General features: G+C 38.1%; 1 protein-coding gene across 1 annotated transcript; it reads left to right on the top strand.

Moving 5' to 3' along the window:
• The first annotated feature begins 333 nt into the window (after positions 1-333).
• On the top strand, positions 334-20627 carry LOC146364558 (uncharacterized). Its single transcript, XM_084917044.1, has 17 exons — positions 334-711; positions 1345-1360; positions 1441-1542; positions 1661-1749; positions 1860-1949; positions 2054-2156; positions 2520-2713; positions 3821-3883; positions 3967-4033; positions 16973-17145; positions 17236-17283; positions 17365-17410; positions 17516-17667; positions 17773-17841; positions 17923-17974; positions 18107-18214; positions 18428-20627. The coding sequence occupies exons 1-17, from the start codon at positions 568-570 to the stop codon at positions 19279-19281; spliced, it is 2370 nt and encodes a 789-aa protein (XP_084773170.1). The 5' UTR covers positions 334-567; the 3' UTR covers positions 19282-20627.
• The last annotated feature ends 149 nt before the right edge of the window (positions 20628-20776 follow it).

The following is a 20776-nucleotide window of genomic DNA, read 5'->3' as shown; positions in this document are numbered from 1 at the left end:
TAAAAAATAGCAACAACAGCAACAGCTGTTGTTGTTTTAAAGTTTTAAAGTTAAATTCTAAGGTTGACTGGATTTTCTTTGATACTACAAATTGTTTCTTAGTTGCCATAAAAACTGCTTTTATTCAATTTAATATGAAGTGATAAAACAGAGGCAACTCTCCATATCAATTTCTGAAAGCAGTGGATTATCCTTAAATATATATTTTGATATAACGCCGGGATTACTACAAGCAGCTCTGTGCGTATTATATTTCAGAGTGAGCATCATCTCAAGTGTCCCCATTCATCTGTAAGACTAAACGCTTTTTTTCTCACCCCGCGGTCTGGGACTTTAATGAGAGGCGGAGCTGCGGTGGCAGGGATTATTCATGAAAAAACACTGACATTTTTTCAAACAAACGCCTTCGGGTTTTAGTCATTTGCCAGTTAGTGGCGTTTGAGAACACAGAAAAAACAAGCCGACTCTTTTTTTCCCAGCTGATAACCCCACAGGCAGATTTCAAGAAACTCTACGGCGCTCTGACGCCAGACAGCAGGAAACCTAACAGATGAGCAGAAAATCGTGATGACACGACGCACCGGCCCTTTATTACGAGAATATTTCAACTTCAATATGTTTTATATTCGTAAAATACATTTTCCCGCCGCCTTTATAATTCTTTGCTTCTTAGTGTCTCCGGTGATGCTAAAAGATACCACAACGTGTCGGGTAAGTTAAACACAGAGCGCACTACAAAAGCGAAAAGAGCAGGATTTATTTGCGTGAAATGACTGTAAACGCTAAATGAGAGTGTATTATTATTATTATTTCCAGTCAAATTAATAAGTGGACTTTAATCTTTTGCTTTTATTTTGTATGTTTGAACTACAGCGGTTCAAGTTGCGCAACCGTGTTTACAGAGAGGAAATGTAAATTAAATCAGAACACAACGATTTAAGACTAATTTGAATGACTTATTAAATTTATAATAATGAAAACACACGCCAATCAAAAAAACCAAGACAAAGAATCCTCCCCAGACACCAACAGTTTCTTGCTGTGACTGATCAAAAATGGGGGACTTTTTTTGCTCACATCTTTGACTCTTTTATATCGGAGTCACGCTTTTATGTGCGATACCTGATTAATGTGGTTTGAATTAAGCTGACTGAGACTTTCATGGTCTGGATGGCAGCATATGTTGCTCCCAAACCTGTATATCGCTTATTATAGCACTAACAGTGCCCTCACAGATATCCAGTGAGCCATTTTTCTTTTTAAAATGACATAAATGTCTAAATGTTCTTCCTGATTTCTTAATATTTCCTAAACATATTTTTATCTTTGTTCTCCTTACTTTAGATTGGAAACCCAAAAGGTAAGTTATTTAATTTCTTTGACTTTTCTCATTGTGAAAGCCTGTGATAGCTGTCCTAATGCTCTTCTGTCCCTGCACAGATCATGTTGATGAAAGATGCCCTGTGGAAATGATAAGTTCTACTATCACTGGGAAGGCTTACTCTGAATGTGTTTCTGTTTATGTCTGGTTGAAAGCTGAGGGTACGGAGTGCAACCATGCCTTCAAAGTTCACATATCCACTTCAAACACACATGTGGATGTATGTCACCACCTATAAAACTGTTATGTGGCACAACTGACAAAGTTGTTTTCTTCCAGATTTTAACAAGAGCCCGAAGCTTAAAATTCTCAGTCCAATTAAGAAGACACTTAAGCCTACCCTGAAAATACTGCCACAGAAAATACAGGTTGGTGCTACCTTTGCAGCTGCACCGAAGAGTGAGAAATGTCAGTATGACTATGCAGTTCATGATGTTAACAGGTACAGTGGTATCATCTCTCATTCTCTCCATCTCAGCGTGAGAATAAAACACGTAAAGGTGAAAAGTTCAGCTGTTGCGACTGTAACATACCGCAATTACCAGAGAGAAATACCAGTCGTCCCATGGTAAGATGGCTTTTTTCCTTTGAACTGCTAAAATATTAAGCATAGTTTTATAGATAAATATAACCTGATTGTGGCTGTTTTTTGTTTTGTTTTTTCATTTGCAGTGGGTGCTTGAATATGACTGTGTCAAGGCAAACACTGGAAACATTGTTTCTGTGCTCTACAGCACAAAGTCACTAAGCTGCAATGTCACTTACAGAGTAGAAGGTAAAGGTGATCTGGAATCTGAAATACAATCTGTGCATTTCTCTACTGGATAAATAAACTGATTGTTTCCAGACAACATGGTCTCATTTGATATTTTAATTGTGGTTGTGAACAGAGCAGTGAACATTTAGATTTAGGTTGGTGGCTTCATGTAAATCACATAATTTCCATAGTCATCAAAAACACTTAGTGACTCAACGTCACCGGTGCACCAATTTTTGACTTTTGCTCATTATCAAAACAATGGAAAGATTATCCAGATAGTTCTACGATGCACATTAGTTGTCTTTGAGTTGTTCATCTGCACACACTCGTGTGCCTCCAGTTATTCAAATATTCTGTGGCTTGTTTTGTGTGTGACAGAAAGCCCAGACTTCAATCTGTCTGTGGATTCGTCATCTAAATCTATCACTGTTGCTATGAAGAGAAAATCCATCAACGTCACCACGAAGAATGAATCTTTTACTGTTACCATGAACACTGAGGAGGTCTATGTCAGACACTGTTACAAAAATGAATGGAAATGCAAGGGCGAGACTGAGCGGCATCCCCTGAAAGTGAGTATTACGGGCAAGTTTACTTATTACCTTGTTTTTGGTAGTGTTTGCACACTCGTGTGTCATTCTGTCTGTGAACACGATGGCTCGAAAAGCTTTTAATTAATTCTGATGAAACTTTATAGGGGTCATGTTAACAATCCAACAAAATTTGGGTTACGTCCGCTGACGGGTCATCAAGGTCAACCTAATGACCAATTGGTTGAAAATGGGCAAAAAAGAATATAACTTAGAAACTGTGACTCTTACAAATGTGGTGTGTATTGTCAAAATATAGAAATTACCACATTTGACCTTTGACCTCTCCTTCAAGGTCAATATATAAAGGTCAAAGTGGTGATAATGCTACATAAAGCTATTTCAAATGACAATAATGTGTCAGCATGGGTTACTTTTTGAGTATAGTTAATCGTAAGTATAGTTATTATGGTGTTGTTACGTAGGTTACGTTTAACAGGTTATAACTGTTTAAATACATAACATATTGAATACATGTACAAGGTGCTCAAATAAGTATTATTGTTTGAAAACAACATACACTGGTGATTAAAATCTTTTTTCACTTGATATTTACTACTAAACATTTAAATTAATTAACTTAACAATCCAATGAAAACTACAGATGTGCTATATTCACATAAATTAAAACTAGTTACACTCCAAATGATGTAAAGTATATTAAAATGGGTTTCAAGTGGGCAAATTATTGGCCTGCACTTTGCTCTTGTTTTTACTGCACTGCAAACATCTGAAAATATGTTTAAAAAGAACAAAAAAAATTAAATGGAAACATAAAAAAAATACAGTTGAATTCCCGTAACACTCACTTTTTTAAAAACAGCAATAGGACTGACCAAAAAATTGTACAGTAACACCAAATATAAGAAACAAACAGGCCAGAGGGTAAAAGACACAGAAACAAAAGAGCCACGGAAGTTAAACAATACAGGAGTCTCTAGAAAGTAACCTAAAATCACAGAGAACATCTCACACTGGGTCCAAGGCCGGGACTCAAAGTGGACTCAAACGTAAATATTCCATAAGAGAGTGAGCTGCCTTGACCAGCTTGTGTTGAAAAGTTGTAATGTGTTTGTGTGTGCTTTACAGATTGATACGTCCCAGTCAGCTATTCTCAACATCTCTTACCTGCTGCCCTGTGTGTGCATAGAGGTGAGCTGAGTGTAATCTTCAGTGGAGCAGTATTTTGTGTTGTCAGTATTCTTTCTTACACCAGGTCTTGTTTGCATTGGCAGGCATATTACACCCACAACGATGCAACGCGGCGTAAAAAGTGCCCCATTGAAGAGACGGGAGTCATGGGTGAGTGTGACTGAGAACGTTTTTAGGCGTTGTGATGTTTAGAAAGGGAGACAAGAAACTTTTGAATTGAATTCTTTTTTTAAAGCGCAAAATGTGAAAACAGGACAACACCAAGCAGATGATCCTCCGATTACATTAAACTATAAATAAGTAACCAGGTTTTAGGGAAAGAAAAAAAAACTGCACACAAGCCAGATGGACAGCATTAAAACCGCGCACAAGCGAAACGTTCTTCAGCGTGTCTGTGTTCACAGCATGATTCAGATAACTTAGGACCTGAATTTACTGGTTCCTAGTTATAGCTGATTCAGTAGAGTGACACAGATTCTTCAAGATAAGGCAGTTTAATAAAGTAACAAGTCAAAGAGAATAAAGCCCTCAGGGAAGTGAGAACTCAAAGGCTGGGATGGAAAAATGAGTCCCGTCACAGTTTTATGGCAATTGAGAAACCAAATCCCATAACTTCAGAGCCCGAGCTTACGCAATAATTCTTATCCAAAATTGACTTTTTGAATAAGTATAAGGGTGTCGTCATTTTGCCCCTTCTCGAACTCCCTAAGACCTGGTAGTACGTCCTCCTCTGAGCTCTCTCTCTCTGATGTGTGGCCCTCCCCCACCTCACATCCTCACAGCACTCAGTGTGACTCCACTTCCACATTTCTGAGTAAAATCCTGTCTGCGTCACTCAGCCCTCTATCATACCATCCATGGTCATTGTTAATGGTGGGGAGCCATGACCTCACAAAACAGGTTTATGTGAGAGTTGGGTCTGCAGAATGGAGTTTAAAAAAAGAAGCTAGACTCTGACAAGTTATTTGTTAATATGATGTTTTAGTAATCAGACGTGTTTCTGTCATCTAACTCTTTTAATTTTCATAAAGTAAAACTTTTTTAGTAAAACTAATTGGAAACAACATCATGATATTGCATCACATCACTCTGTGATCAAACAAGGGACAACAACAACAAAAAACCCAGAAAACAAACAAACAATTTTGGGGAAAAATTGAAAGATGTAACATTTAAATTTGAATTAATGAAATAATAAATAAATATCCAAACATTTTTTCTTCTGGCTCTCAGGAGGATATGCCAGTTCTCTAAAGCTAGGACTTCTGGCTTAAGCCATTTCTTTGTATTTGCTTTCCTGTCCATTAAACTTATCAAGAATCAAAGTAGGTCGTTATTTTGTAAACTTGCAGATGGAGAATTTAGAAATTCATATGTTATTATTTGTCCTTAATAAAGCAACTAATTCTGCAAATAATAGTAATGTGTTCAGTTTTGGACACGTCTAAAATATGTGGCAATGGCCGGCTTTTTGGAAGCCACAGTTTCTCCAACAACAAGAAGCTTTGGAAAAGGAGCGCTCTACAGCTTTTAAAATGCTTATCTGTGAAATACTTGATAAATACAAGGCTCTTCTTCATCATTCCCCTTGTCTTACAGTCTTTCACAATGCCAAAAAATGCAAACCTCACACAAGCTACAATATCACACTAAAACAAAACAAACTGACTCTTGTAATGCAGGATTCTGCAGCATACGATGTTGCAGATTTCCGTAAGCACATCTGTGTCAGTTACTCCCATCCTCTTCCATTGTTGTGTTCAAGGAAGTTTTATTGCATTACCAGAAAGTGCTGCCAACTTTTTGTTGCAGTTGCAGTGGTTGTGTTCTCTAAAGTGGTTGTGTTTCATTCATTTAGATTGAATACATATTAAAGAGATTAATTTTTATCCGTATGACAAATACACATAATTACCCACTTAATTAACTTATTGAACTTATGATCTGAGCTTTGCGACATGATGCGTTTCCTGTTGGAAGCAGCCATCAGAAGATGGGTACAGTGTGGACATAAAGGGGTGGACGTTGTCAGCAACAATACTCAGGTAGACTGTGATGTTTCAATGATGCTCAGCTGATACTAAGGGGCCCAAAGTGTCCCAGTAAAAGGGGCTTCACACCATTACACTCAAATTCTGGTCACAGGTCACAGCACAAATCGAGACTCATCAGATCATGCAACATTTGTCTGCCATTCTGTTGTCCAGTTTTTGTTCTTAGCTGACAGGAATAGTATGCTGCTGTAGCCCATCAGCTTCACATCTAGATGTGTTTTGCATTCAGAGATGCTCCTTGGCATTCTTTGGTTGTAACAGCGGTATTTCAGTTACTTATTGTATTCCCGCAGGCTTGAAGCAGTCTGGCCTTTCTCCTCTGACCGCTGGCATCAACAAGGCATTTTCACCCAGGGCTCTGCCACTCCCCAGATATATTCTCTTGTTCAGACCATGCTCTGCAAACCTTCCAGATGATTGCGTCGGGAAAATCCCGGTAGATCAGCTGTTGTAGAAAGTTGTTTTGACCCTGTCTGCATGCATAAATACGCTGAATTACTTCCATGTGATTGGATGATCAGATATTTGCATTAACAAGCAGTTAAACAGGTGTACATAACACTCTGGCAGGTTAATACAAGTTTCAATATGTGCTGTTATGGGGACTTCTTTGTTTGTTTGTTTGTTTACATAAGATAATACAAAAGAATTATGTTGCTGTATCCTTTTAAGAGATAATATTGTTACAGAAGTTATCCAGCACAGCAGCTGTGACTCCATTATTGATAATACTGCCAGCCTGCTACGCAGTAACTGATACAAGACGCATTTTTGTATTAATATGATAACAGGATTTAACACGTTTCATGGTACTTATATAAAGCTTTTTCTACTCAGGTTGAGCACTTGAAGCACTTACTACAAGCCTCATTCACCCATTAATGCAAGTGCCTTTTGTTTTCTATGTCTAAGCACTTTTAAACTAATATTCATGCACTCACCCTCTGATGGATGCGTCGGGAGAAACTTGCCGTTCAGTATCTTGCCCAGAGCTACTTAGACATGAAGGTTGGAGGAGCCAGAGTTCAATACACTGACTTTCCACAGCCTGCTCCACCTACTGAGCCACAGCCGTCCCAAATGAGTTATAAAGCACTTTTAAAAACAGCAATAAAGTGCTGTACAATAACACCAAACATAAAAGGCAAACACAGGCCAGAGGGTAAAAGACGCGGAAAAAAAACGAGCAACAGAACTTAAACAATACAGGAGTAAAAGTAACTTAAAGTCACAGTCAACATCTCACACTGGGTCGAAGTTGATTTAAAAGCAAACGTTACCTAGAGAGTGTGCTGCCTTGACTTTTTTTCCTCTTTAAAACTCTATAACAGGCCCAAACATAAGAAACCCCCAAATTTCTAGTCTTAACCAAACTGAACAATCCTGGTCTATTTCTTCATTCTTTTAGTGTTGTTATTAAGTTGGGCCAATGGTCTGATGATTGTAGGTTAGTAGTAATAAGGGGGCATTAGTCCAAGATGGCGGCCAACCAAACCGGTTTGACAACCGGTTTGACCGGTTTCGTGTGTGTGCGCATGCGTGTTCAGGTGTGCTCGGGGCATGCTAGTTCATGTGTGGAAACACACAGGGCGTCAGAGGGGTTATATGAGTTTATGTGTTTTTAACTGGGTTTTAATTTAATCAAACCATAGGGTTTTTTAATTAAACTATTTGTATCACTTAGGTGTATCTCAACATTCAGTTATGCAGACATATGTGTTCTTAAAAGCAATTCTTTGTTTTGCGGGTGGAGTGGAAGCTGTTTTGGTTCACAGTGCACCTTAACAAAGAGGGGATGCTTTTTATTTACATCTAGTCAAAAGTGTTGGTAATAGTGTTTTAGTCACACTAATTTTGTGATTCTGACAATATCTCAGCTTGCAGTGATGCAAGCATTTTATTTTAAAAACGGCACAAATGGGAATTTCTTCTGAATGGGTAATGTCAGCATGTTCACAAGCGTTTCATTTCATCAAACCACTAGTTTTAATTTAACTAGTTTTTACACATCTACTGGGGTTTCTTTCCAGGGTTGATGCGATCATTTTATTTAAAAATTGGGATTTCGGAATGTTGAACTAAGAGTGAGACAAAGCCAGCTAGTTTTTAACACAGTAAATGGTCACAAATAACATTCAGTCCTTTAGAAAATAAATGCTATATGCAGGCAGTATAACTCTTTCAAACTAATTGTGTCTTAATCACACTAATTTTATAATTCTGATGTCTCCTCATGCAGCATGCATGCATTTTATTTTAAAAACGGCACAAGTGGGAATTTCTTCTGAATGGGTAATGTCAGCTTGTTCACAAGCGTTTCATTTCATCAAACCACTAGTTTTAATTTAACTAGTTTTTAAGCATCTACTAGGGTTTCTTTCAAGAGTTGATGCGATCATTTTATTTAAAAATCGGGATTTCGGAATGTTGAACTAAGAGTGAGACAAAGCCAGCTAGTTTTTAACACAGTAAATGGTCACAAATAACATTCAGTCCTTTAGAAAATAAATGCTATTGGGCTACTTCTAAAACATGTTGCACACGATGTCATCCCCCCAAAGCAACCAGTATCGCTCTTTTCAAACTAATCGTGTTTTAATCACAGTCATTTTGTGATTCGGATGTCACACCTTGCAGCGATGCAAGAATTTTATTTATTTAAAAACGGATCAAACGGGCATTTCTTCTGTAAGGGGTTTCGTGGTTTCAGAGTAGTTTTTAACACAACAGATGGTCGCAAATAACATTCAGCTCTTTAGAAAATAAACGCAATGATACTTCTAAAACCAGTCGCCCAGACCTGCTCCGTCTTTTCAACAGCTGGCTTATTGTTTGAATTTGTTCAGGATTACAAAAGCCCACCGCGGGTATCATTTAATCGTTGGGATTCCTTAGGAAAAGGTAAAAGCCGGCAGGTGTACCAGTCGAGCCGGGACCCAACCTATTGTTTAAAGTGGTCGGTATTCGGCTCTTTTTGTAATTCCTCGACAAGGTAAAAGCCCCGCAGATGTACCAGTCGAGCAAGGTCTCGCCTATTTTCTGAAGTAGCCAGCAACAGCGGTCCCTTAGGCCTATCTTGGCCAGTTACACCGGATCTCAGCAACTGCGTGCCCCCACCCTCATTGTTTTAAACTTGCACAGCAAGGTGATGCCCTGCAGGTGTATCCCCCCCCCCCCCCAGACTTATAGGCACCCCATCTATTGTTTTGGAAGCACCCGGTCCTATATGAAGCGTTCCTGAGAGCGTGAGACTCTTGCCATTTCGCGTCAGGACCAGCGCCGGTGCAGACCATTTTCTACCCACACAGAGCGTTTATGACCAGCCAGCGTTGCTTATGCATAAGAGAAAAGCGACAATACAACGAGGTTCTCTGCTCCAAGACATCTGCGGTCCTTTCACACGGTAAGCATGTATGTTATAGCCAGCGCTTCATAAATGTCTGTCTGACAGCGCAGATTATTCAAACTGTTTTTGAAACGTGACTCATTTGTTGTCCAAAAAACATTTCATTTGCTAAGTTACTGATTTAAAAATATATTTTTTTGAATTTTTTGCTGGATGTCAAACATATGATAGACTCTTGAGTATATTTATATAGCAAAATTCACAGTGGTATAACCATGTTAAATAAAAGATGCCCAAGTGTGCACCAATGCACTCTAATGCAAGCCTTTGAAATGTATGTTGATAAGTACATGAAGCGTACATCTACCTCTATAGTTGAAAAGAGTCTGTATCCATACTTTGTGGATCTGCTGATTTGTTTTTAATGTGGCACTTTTTTCACCAACCGCAGATGATGAAATCCTCTTCATTTGAGAAAGTGTCCCTAAGCTGTGTCTACTCATAATTACTGAGTTCCCTAGCCACTTCTTTACTATGTCAGCAAACTTTCTGAACAGGAAAGGTATCGTAGATTTAAAGACACATCTTCATTGAAGCAAAGGCAAAAAATTGGAATGAATGTGGCTGTTCATATTAATTCCAACAAAGAGTGAAAATCCAAAAGCTGGTGCAATCTTTTGTATTAATGATCTCTCTCTCTCTCCCTCCCTGTGTGTGTGTGTGTGTGTGTGTGTGTGTGTGTGTGTGTGTGTGTGTGTGTGTGTGTGTGTACAGGAGAAAGGTGATGGCTGGAGCTATTTTTTTTTAATGCATTTCGAATCAACTTTTTTTGTTTTACAAGAAGTGTATTTCATACATTGGAATAAATGTATTCTTTTCTATACTTTATAAGTATGAAACTCTAAAGATTTTAAGTTCATGCACATTGTGAAACAAGAATCTAAATCTTTGTGAAACAATGATTTCTATAAAAGCATGTTGTTTATGGGGATAATGTGAAAAATCTTTTGCGGGCTCTAATAATGATCAGTGGTAATTGAAGAGGAAGCTTGAACCCTGGCTCTGGACATTTTCATGACAAGTGACAGTGCAGACATCTGCTAACGAGAGAACAAGTTTTATCATCATAACGACTGCGAATTTAAGCATCGTTAAAGTGTCACTTCAGCAATGCTACCGGAGAAAGAAGTGTTGACTCATGTTTTTTAATAGAAGACTTAAAACACTAAACTCTAATTTCAGGGGTTTATTTTAAGTTTACAGAATATAACATCTGGTAAGACGATGAGTTTTTACTTCTCACTGTCTGTGTTATGTGTATCCATTTATCATGTGTGCTTTGCTCTGTAAACTGTAAAATGTTTCATTGTATTCATGAAATAAACCAGAATTTCAAATATCCGAATCTTTTACTGTTTTTCTGCTTTTGTTCACTCCAAGTTTGACAAAACCCACAGCTCACTAACTATGTGGAGCAATCTCAGTGTATTTAGCTGCTTTTTCCCTAAACACAATCAGTTGACTGAGAGAAATGCCTGTAGTCATCCACTGTGGTCATTGACAATGTTGAAGGAGATTTGTTCCATAGACACCTTATACTAGCGTTTCCTACACTTAATCCAACACTGCTATGTTCTATTTAAACCCAGATTCCTTTTATAGTTTGCAGTGAAATTTCTTAAACCATTGTTTAATGGGACAGAAGTACAAGTCACTCTTTACTAACACACTGTAGATAAGTTTATTGCTGAACGACACAACTATGCAGTCTCACACACTCTTTAGATTTTTGAAGTTTTGTGTGTGATGGTTTTGCCTCTCACACCTTACCCCTTTCTCCCAGTATCACAACAGTATGACTCCCAAAGTACGACTCAGTAAACAAACAAGGACTCTAAACTCAGAACAGAAAGATACAGTTGGAAGATTAGTGATTGCTTTTATGATGCGTAATAAACTACACCCTCTTCTTCTCTGTATTTATGTTGTTTGTGTGTGTGCATGTGTGTGTGTGTGTGTGTGTGTGTGTGTGTGTGTGTGAATGCCTTAGAAGTCAAAGTATACATTAGCCATACTTACAAAAACATTTTTAATTTCATTTAGAACTGAGATTCTAAGTTGTAAGCAGAAATCTTATGCTCAACCAGGAGTATGTTTCCCCACTTTCACAATGCTGAGGCATCAAATCCATGATCCAACAAATGGTTTGTCACACGTGGGCGAGAAGGGCAAGCCACCCCTTACTTACACAACCTCACACACTATAGATTTTTAAAGCTCTTGTGTACAACGGTTTAGCTAAAGATATAACTTCTACTTTTGATAAAGATCACTCCCTCTGCATATTTCTTAAGAAATGAAGCGTCTTTACTGGGATATTTATTGTCAAACTATGCGATTTTCCAAATGTGTGTGGAGTAAAATGTTGTGACCAAGAATCATTCAGGATTAACAACACAAACTGTTTTGATAGCAGAAACAGTCTGTCTTATAGTTCCCATACTTTACCGCTAGTTTTACAAACACATTCTTCTTCATATCGTTTAATTGGTTTTTTATGAAACTGATTTTCAATAGTACAACCAACGTCTAACTTTTCCTTGCTCCCCAGTATAAATGCAAGAATTTTGCAGACTTTATTGAAACTGTCACAATTTAACACTCAATGCCATAAACAGAGTTGATCCATGTTTCTATGGACAGTGTTTCATACATCAACAGCTCTGAAAATCACTTTTAAAGTAATGTAGAACATGATCTCTCTCACTCTCAGCGTCTCTAAAAAACCCAGCAAACTGACAATCACCTCTAAACAAGGGGGTTAGTTTATAGGCTTTTTGTTTGTTTGTTTGTTTTGTTTTTTTATTAGCCGCAACACCATGTAATGCATGGATGTTAGACTCTTTCACCAGACCATGTTGCTAGCCCAACCACCAGGCTCAGGGTCTCTGAACTCTAACCCTGGCTGCCAAATGTGCCTCTGACCCTCTTGTGCCTGTTCACCACCAGACTAAGTTTGTAGTCTCACCTACTAATTGTGTGGATGCTTTAAGCATCCACACTATTGAGTTCCTCTTGGGACTTCCGTACACTTTTTGGCACTTAACTACTTCCACAATTTTCAGCCGATTTTCACCGTTCAAATTTTAAACTATTCTGCTATTTCTGCTAATGTGTGCTATGTCTTTTGGTATTTTTCACTATTATACTTTTTAAAATATTAAGCTTAATTTGTCCCATTGAAATGAATGGGAAACTTCTGCAATTCTGCTAAAATTTGCTTTTTTTTGAAACTTAACTACTTCCTCATATTTTCACGTAGAACAACCATTCAAACTTTAAAATGTTCTCAAATTATTGGGCTATTCAGGTATAAATCAGCTTTTTCAAATCTTTTACCGTTTTGCTTTTATGCCTCTTAAAGTTTTCAGTTGCAAAATTGTGATTTTTCACAAAATACATGCGTTGTTATGGTTGCTATGCACTTGGCTTCCAGTGTGCCACTGAAGGTTTTGCAGTCTTCTCTTCATGTCCGAACAACTTCTTGCTACTTGCTCAATTTTCACTCAACTTCCACAAATTATACATGAAAACGCAGGTATTTTTGCTGGCTTTCCGAAAATGTCACTATCATTGTTGTGGGATTTATAGAATTTTGGCAAATCTCCTCAGACCAACACAAAGTCTCAAAACTCTCCATATAAAGACAATGGAGAGTTTGTTCAAAATCACCGCTGGATTTCTGTAATGAGAGGCATATTCGAATCGTCATATCTCCTTAATGAAGCGAAGTTAAGACATGAGGCTTGTCCCGGGATATCTTCAGACACTCCTGATGCTCACAATTCAAGAATTTTTTTCTCACCTATTACCGTTCTGAGATGAGTTGGACTTGTTTGAGGGTAGGAAATTCGTCCTTCGCTCAGATTTCTTCAGATTTCAAACTCTGGAAATGAACCACTTTTTTCTCTCGTCATATCTTTTTAATGGATTTCCACAGAGACCTGAAAATTTCCATGACTGTTCACCAAAGCCTGCTGTCTCTTACGGTGAAAGAATGATATCGATACTCCAAATAGATTTAGAGTTACAAAGCGTTGTTTGAGGGCAAGTCAAGGCAGTTTTCGCTTCGCTCTACTCAGTTATGGTGCATTACAAGTCAAATATCTTCAATAATTCATATTTTAATGATAAATTGTCAACACTTGAAGATTCCCCCATCTCTTCTGAACAAAACGGTGTAAGAATGACCGTTCTAGCCCCTACGGTTAGGAAATTATGGCCATTTGTTTGAGGGGAGTCGTCACTATGAGAAATAGACTGCAATAATCCTGTGTCTCTCTGTGCCGCGTGCACCTGTTTTGGCGGGAAAAAGTACACAGCCTCTCTGATTGGTGGATTCAAATTCAGCAGCTCTCTCCCTCTCTCTCTGTGTGTGTGTGTGTGTGTGTGTGTGTGTGTGTGTGTGTGTGTGTGTGTGTGTGTTTAGTGGGAGAGAGAGAACCCTACCCTTATTTGGCAGCATGTCATTGTAGGATTTAAATTGAATATAGTTAGACTGGTTGACTGGATTAGAGCCTGTGTTTGTGTGTCCCTCTGTGCATTTGTGTTTCAATATGCCTCCATATTTGTAATTTTGTAAGTTATTACTATTCTGCTAAATCATAGTATTTCTGGTACTTTTCGGTACTTGTGCTAAATACAGTATTTCTGCTAAATCATACTATTTCTGCTTTTCATAGGATTTGTGCCTAATATAGTATTTCTGCTAAATTATAGTATTTCTGCTTTTTATACTATTTGTGCTAAATTATAGTATTTCTGCTTTTTATACTATTTGTGCTAAAACATAGTATTTCTACTAAATGTAGTATTTATGCTTAATCATACTATTTCTGCTTTTTATAGGATTTGTGCCTAATATAGTATTTCTTCTTTTTATAGGATTTGTGCTTAATATAGTATTTCTGCTAAATTATAGTATTTCTGCTTTTTATAGTATTTGTGCTAAAACATAGTATTTCTAGTAAATGTAGTATTTATGCTTAATCATACTATTTCTATATATTTCTGCCAGGTCCCCAGGCAGCCAATCCTCTGTGAGGCCTGAGACATTCAAATTTACATATCAGGGCCTGCACGGGTTCCCAGCCAGCCAATCATATCTTAGGCATGACACATTCAAATTTACAAATCAGGGCCTGCACGGCTTCCCAGCCAGCCAATCATATATGTGGGCTGAGGCATTCAAATTTGCATATTGGGGCCTTCGTGGCTTCTAAACCAACCCGTCATCCATGTCATATATCTCTAAAAATTCATATTTTAATGATAAATTGTCAACACTTGACGATTCCCCCATCTCTTCTGAACAAAACGGTGTAAGAATGACCGTTCTGGCCAATACAGTTAGGAAATTATGGTCATTTGTTTGAGGGGAATCCTCACTATGAGAAATAGACTACAAAAATCCTGTCTCTGTGCTGCGTGTGTGCACCTGTTTTGGCGGGAAAAAGTACACAGCCTCTGTGGATTCAAATTTAGCAGCTCCCAGGCTGCTTGACTGAAAACATGCTTCTCTCTCCCTGTGTGTGTGTATGTGTGTGTGTGTGTGTGTGTGTGTGTGTGTGTGTGTGTGTGTGTGTGTGTAACAGAGAGAGAGAGAGAGAGAGAGAGAGAGAGAGAGAGACCCTCTTTAGGGTAGCATCTCATTGTTGGAAAAAAATATAATATATTCAGATAGGTTGACTGGCATAGACCCTCCGTGTGTCTCTCTCTCTGTGCATTTGTGTATACATATTTGATTTTGTGTGTATCTGTTGGCTGTTCCTTCTTGTTTTTTAAATTTATTTTTATTTCTTTATTTTTTTTTCATAGGTGAACAACAATTAGTGTTGAGGGAACTTAACCATGTTCCGTTTTTTTTCAGCTTGTCATCTTACTTTTCCAGTATTTTCACTTAAGTTATTACTATTCTGCTCAATCATAGTATTTGTTCTAAATCATTGTTATTATGCTATAATGTAGTATTTCTGCTAAATCATACTATTTCTACTATATTATATTTTTCTTTCTAAATATAGCATTTCTGCTATATAATTGTATTTCTGCTATGTTATAATATTTGTGCTAAACCAGAGTATTTGTGCTGAAACATAGTATTGATTTAAAATTACAATATTCATAGTTCATCACAGTGTCTCTGGTAAATCACAGTATTTCTGCTCTGTTGTACTATTTTTCTAAATCATAGTGTTTCTGTAATGCTTAAGTATTTTTGGCTAAATATATTCTTTCTGTTATCTTATACTATTTCTCCTAAATTCTTGTATTTTTGAGAAGTTATCATGTTTCTGGTAAGTTACAATATTTCTGCTAAGTTCTGCTATGCTATTGTATTTCTGCCAAGTATTATGTTTCCTCTAAGATATTGCAGTTCTGCTAAGTTATTCCATTTTAGCAAAGTTCCTTTGCTTCTGCAAAGTTTTTACAATTTCTGCAACTTTTCAGCTTTTTCAGCTAGTTTTTGCAGACAGCTTCAGCTTTAAAGCATCCACACTGCATTTTCGCAGGAAATGCAAATTTTTCTAGTATTATTTTATTACAGGGCAATATTCAGCTAGGTTACTACTTTGACTTTCTTACTTTGAGCACATTTCTGAGCCCATACATTATCAAACTTTTACTTGAGTATTTCTGACACTAGCAGCTATACTTCTACTTAAGCAAAAAAAAAAAAATGCCTGCACTATCGGTATAAAGCTGTCTGTAATTCTTTAACAGTTCATGCAACAATTATAAATTAAACCTGCACCACAGCTAACTCTTTTTAATAACCAATAACAGGTGTATTTCTTAGATCTACAGATACAGCCAAAACACTCTGCTTGTATAATGCCATATTCTCTCCCAGCATACCCTTGACTCACAACAGGGTGATTCCCAAAGTACGACTCAATAAACAGAGACTCTAAAACCAGAACAGAAAGATAAAGTTGGAAGATCAAACATTAAGGTTTGTGTTTTTATAGCACAAAGTAAACTGTCCCCTTGTCTTCTAGGCCTTGGCGTGCGTACCTTAGAAGTCAGATTATACATTAGTCATACTTCCAAAAACATTTTGAATTCCATTTATAACTGAGATGTCAAGCTGTTATCAGACATCTTGTGCTCACCAGGAGCATGTATCCCCAACTTCAAAACCTTAAGGTGTCAAATTCACAAACCCAACATGGGATCATTCAACACAGGGGCCAGAAGTGCATGAACATGAACACATGAACTAGCATGCCCCCGAGCACACCTGAACGCGCATGCGCACACACACGAAACCGGTCAAACCGGTTTGGTTGGCCGCCATCTTGGACTAATGCCCCCTTATTACTACTTAGGTTTATAGTTATGGAACAAGAGACTCTTGCAAATGCAATTGCAAAATTAAAAGTGTCTTCATGACGATGGACAAGAAGGTGTTCAATTTTTTTTGTTATTATTTTTGTCTGTCTCGTTGTCTAAAACTGACCCTTAAAATGCATATGTTCACATACAGCTGTGCGTTCATGCATGTCTGTTTGGTGGTGTTTATTGTGATCCAGTGATACAGGTGATACAGGTTGGCCAATGTTTGCATCCTGGGAATGTTATTGGCATGTCGTTCTAATCTTTTTTGCGTTAACATCGCCTCAACAGATGCCAGAGATGCGTTTTCCTCCTCTGGAATCACTTTCTACACGGATGGTTTTACGCTGAAAACACTGTGCCCAGCCAGCCAGCTGAACATCTCTGCCTCCCTCTGCTGGATGCAGCACAAACACCTCTGCACGCCTGTGCTTAACTCCACTCTGGAGAAGAAAGACAGGCTTGTAAGCATAGCAGCATCCATGACGAATATTTGTGGAAAAAAAACATTTTTTTTGTTTGTTTTTTAAACACCAATTTTGACTTTTTAACAGAAATATGACACTACTGCAGTGGACAAACACCCTCAGATGTGTGTGCAGGTGAGAAGCACCTAGATGCGTTGATTGGAAACAGGCACCGCTACCTGCCGTTTATTCACAGATGTTAATTCGTTTTTACAGCTTTCTGTACAAGGCATACGCAACATCTCTTGCCCTTTTACAGCAGGTGAGTGGGTGGATGTGGGATGGAGGAATTTTACTAACAGCTCTAATAAGTCTCAGGTTGTTTGTGTGCTTTCCCTTATGCACTCAGTCTTTTTGTCCCCCACAGATACGCCTTCTTGGGAGGTCTCTATTGGACCTGGAAGGCAGATGATAATGGTACATGTCAACTCTTTTTCTCCATCAACGTTTTCAAGCCAACTCTGTGTCCTTACTGAGAGTGAATGCACAGCTGTAGGGAATGCACATTCAGTTACAATGGTTGGTAAAAAATATGCATTTTTAACACAGATTAAAAAACAAGGAAAAAATTCATGCTAAAGGACAAATATGTGAACATGTGTGCATATGTTCTCTATTTTATAGGAAGGAAACACAAGTGAAAAAATAATAAATTTGCCTCTTCACTTTTATTCTAAAAATCCTTGCGTCCAGGTAAATATACATACACACATACATGTATGTATTTCTGGATTTTATGCATTTTATCATCTATATTCTCGTGCTGTTGTTCAGGTGTGGCAGTCGGATCCTGTTCGTCATGGAAGAAGAATTTTGTGCCCGGACTGTAAGTGTGCTCACAAACCTGAACCTGCCAGCATAAGTTGGTGCATCTGAATGTTCATACACACACAACTCCTGCAAAGTAAATAAATTCACCATTATCTGTTTTATTTATTCTTTCCTGTTTTTCTTACAGACACCCACAATAGACGTGGCTTGTATGCGGTGGCAGTTCTGATATTTGTGTTTGTAGTTGCGTCGTTTGGAATTTTTATCCATCGTGCTACAAAGAGGGGAGCTGCAGGTTAGTTCATTTACCTCACTGCAAATCATGTTTTCATATGGAAAGCATTTACAGTTTCAAGGCACAGGCTAATTTAAATTGAATGACTACTCTGCCTTGAATTTATTTCAATTCATTTCTGTTATTTTAGCTTCACTGTTGGTCTTAAAGGAGCAACTAAAACACATAAAGGACATGCTCTCCCCCCCCCCTTGTCTTTTCCGATAAATTTAGGTTGGCTGTATATCCAGAAGCCACTGCTGCTGGTGTGTTCATCAGGTCAGTCGGACCATATCTCTGCTGTGTGTGCATTAGCCTCAATTCTTCAGGAGGAGCTAGGTGCCACAGTACGCACACCTCTGTGGGCCCAAAACTCTCAAAGCCAGGATGAGTCAGGGCCTGGTGTGGCAGATCTGGGCCCACTTCCCTGGCTGTATGGGCAGTGGGATGCTGTCTGTAAGGAGCAAGGAAAAGTGCTTGTAATTTGGAGTCCTGAAGCCAAGAAAACCTATCAGAAGTGGACAATGGAGAGGGCAAACACAGATCAGAGTGAAAGAAAAGAGGTAGACTGCAGATATGCACACACGAAACATGAGAAAACCAAGGCAGAGCAGGAAGAGGATGTGAAGCAGAATGGAAGAAAATTAGGAAAATTTAAAAAAGAAAAAGCTGTTGGAAAAAAAGATGGTGCTAAATTATGTGACGATAAAGACTCGTACCGACAAAAGGAGGCCTCTGCATTGATAGAGCCAATGTTCACAGCTGTGCTGGCTCGCTTAAAAAGGGTGCTGCAGGAGCACAAAAATCAAGAAGTTGTTCTTATCTATTTCCAGGGCCTCGGCCACAGCAAGGATATCCCAAAAGCCTTCAGGGAGGTCCGTCAGTACTGCTTACCCCAGGATTTCAGGGGTTTAATAGGGGAGCTGGGAGAGATGACAAGAAGTGTTAAATTTAGGTGGCACTGCTGGCCCAGAGTCCTTTCTAAAGTGCTGGCAATATGGCTGGCACAGAAACTATCTCAGAGACTGCAGACGCTCGTGCCTCAGACACAACGAAATAAAGTGCAATCAAGAAAATATCATCGATGAAAAAGACATTACATAAGCCTGACAGCAGTCTGAAGTGGCCTTTGGCTGCCAGACCCTGAACTGTGCAGGTGTATGTGTTTCTACACGGGAGAAACACTACCACTACCGTGGAAAGCAGAGAAGTTTTAATCTCAAGTTTCAAAGTGACAGAAGTGGGTTTTTTTGTTTTTTGCTTTGCTGGAAACAGGAGACACGGATCCGGTGTTCCATTGCAAGCTCCTGAAATCCTCACTCTGTACGAACTATTCATTACCGAGCTCTGCTGTGTCCAGTATGCCACAAGATGTTTTGCATGTTAAGAAGAGGTAAACACTCTGTCCTTTGCACAGCATTTAGCCTCTGACAGAGGGTTCTTTATATTACTTTCGTGACTGAAGCCCTAGTGAACACCTGTCTTATCTGCACGAATATGCTAACCACTATGAAAATCTTGTTGCAAATAATACCTCACTTTTTTCATGAACACATTTAATGTTTCAAAGTGTTGTGACAGCACAGGTGACAAACTGCGTGACTGCTGTTTACAAAAAAACGTCAAATTTGCATAGGATTTTCTAAACACACACATTAAGCCAAAGCTTTCATCGGATTTCCACTTTTACTGCAAATGTAAAATGTGCTTTACTAATAAGAAAGTACACTGTAAAAAAAGTCAGTAAAATATACAGCAAAACACCGTCAAATTCCAACGGTAATGGAGCGTAAAACCAAAAACTTCCTTTTACTGTATTAAATAGATTGAATAACCGTTAATTGTGAGACTGGATAAAACTTTGTTTTTTACTGTAATAAAATGTTGAAATTATAAATATTTTCTGTGAAAACAAATAAATATGCATACATTTTACAATTAAATATTGTAATGTTGAAAATGTCTGAAAAACTTAGATTTTACGGTATTATTTGAGTAAAACTACATCTTTTGGGGTTGTGCACATTGGAATTCACAAATAAAGCTGTAGATTTTTAAGCAAACAAAAACATTCATTTTTACAGAAGCAAGATGTTAAAAAATAGGGTCCACCGTAATAATACAACCAGTAAATAATTTTTTTTTTAAAAAAAGAAGCAAATATCAGCAGTGAAAGACAATAAAATTGATAGTATTTTTTTTTTATTTTAAAATTCAGATACTGATATACAGATTAAAAGTTAGGCCTGCAGTATATCATTGTTAACCTTCAGTCAGGTTTCAGAGCTCATCACAGCACAGAAACAGCTTTAGTGAAGGTTACAAATGATCTTCTTATGGCCTCTGACAGTGGACTCATCTCTGTGCTTGTCCTGCTAGACCTCAGTGCAGCGTTCGATACTGTTGACCATAATATCCTATTAGAGCGATTAGAACATGCTGTAGGTATTACAGGTACTGCACTGCAGTGGTTTGTATCATATCTATCTAATAGACTCCAATTTGTGCATGTAAATGGAGAGTCCTCTTCACACACTGAGGTTAATTATGGAGTTCCACAGGGTTCAGTGCTAGGACCAATTC

The sequence above is a fragment of the Perissodus microlepis genome, chromosome 20, assembly GCF_051167445.1.
Source record: "Perissodus microlepis isolate ML-2025 ecotype Zambia chromosome 20, ASM5116744v1, whole genome shotgun sequence".
Lineage (NCBI taxonomy): Eukaryota > Metazoa > Chordata > Actinopteri > Cichliformes > Cichlidae > Perissodus > Perissodus microlepis.
Note: the sequence above shows the minus strand (reverse complement) of the source record. Positions and strands in the feature narration are given on the sequence as shown.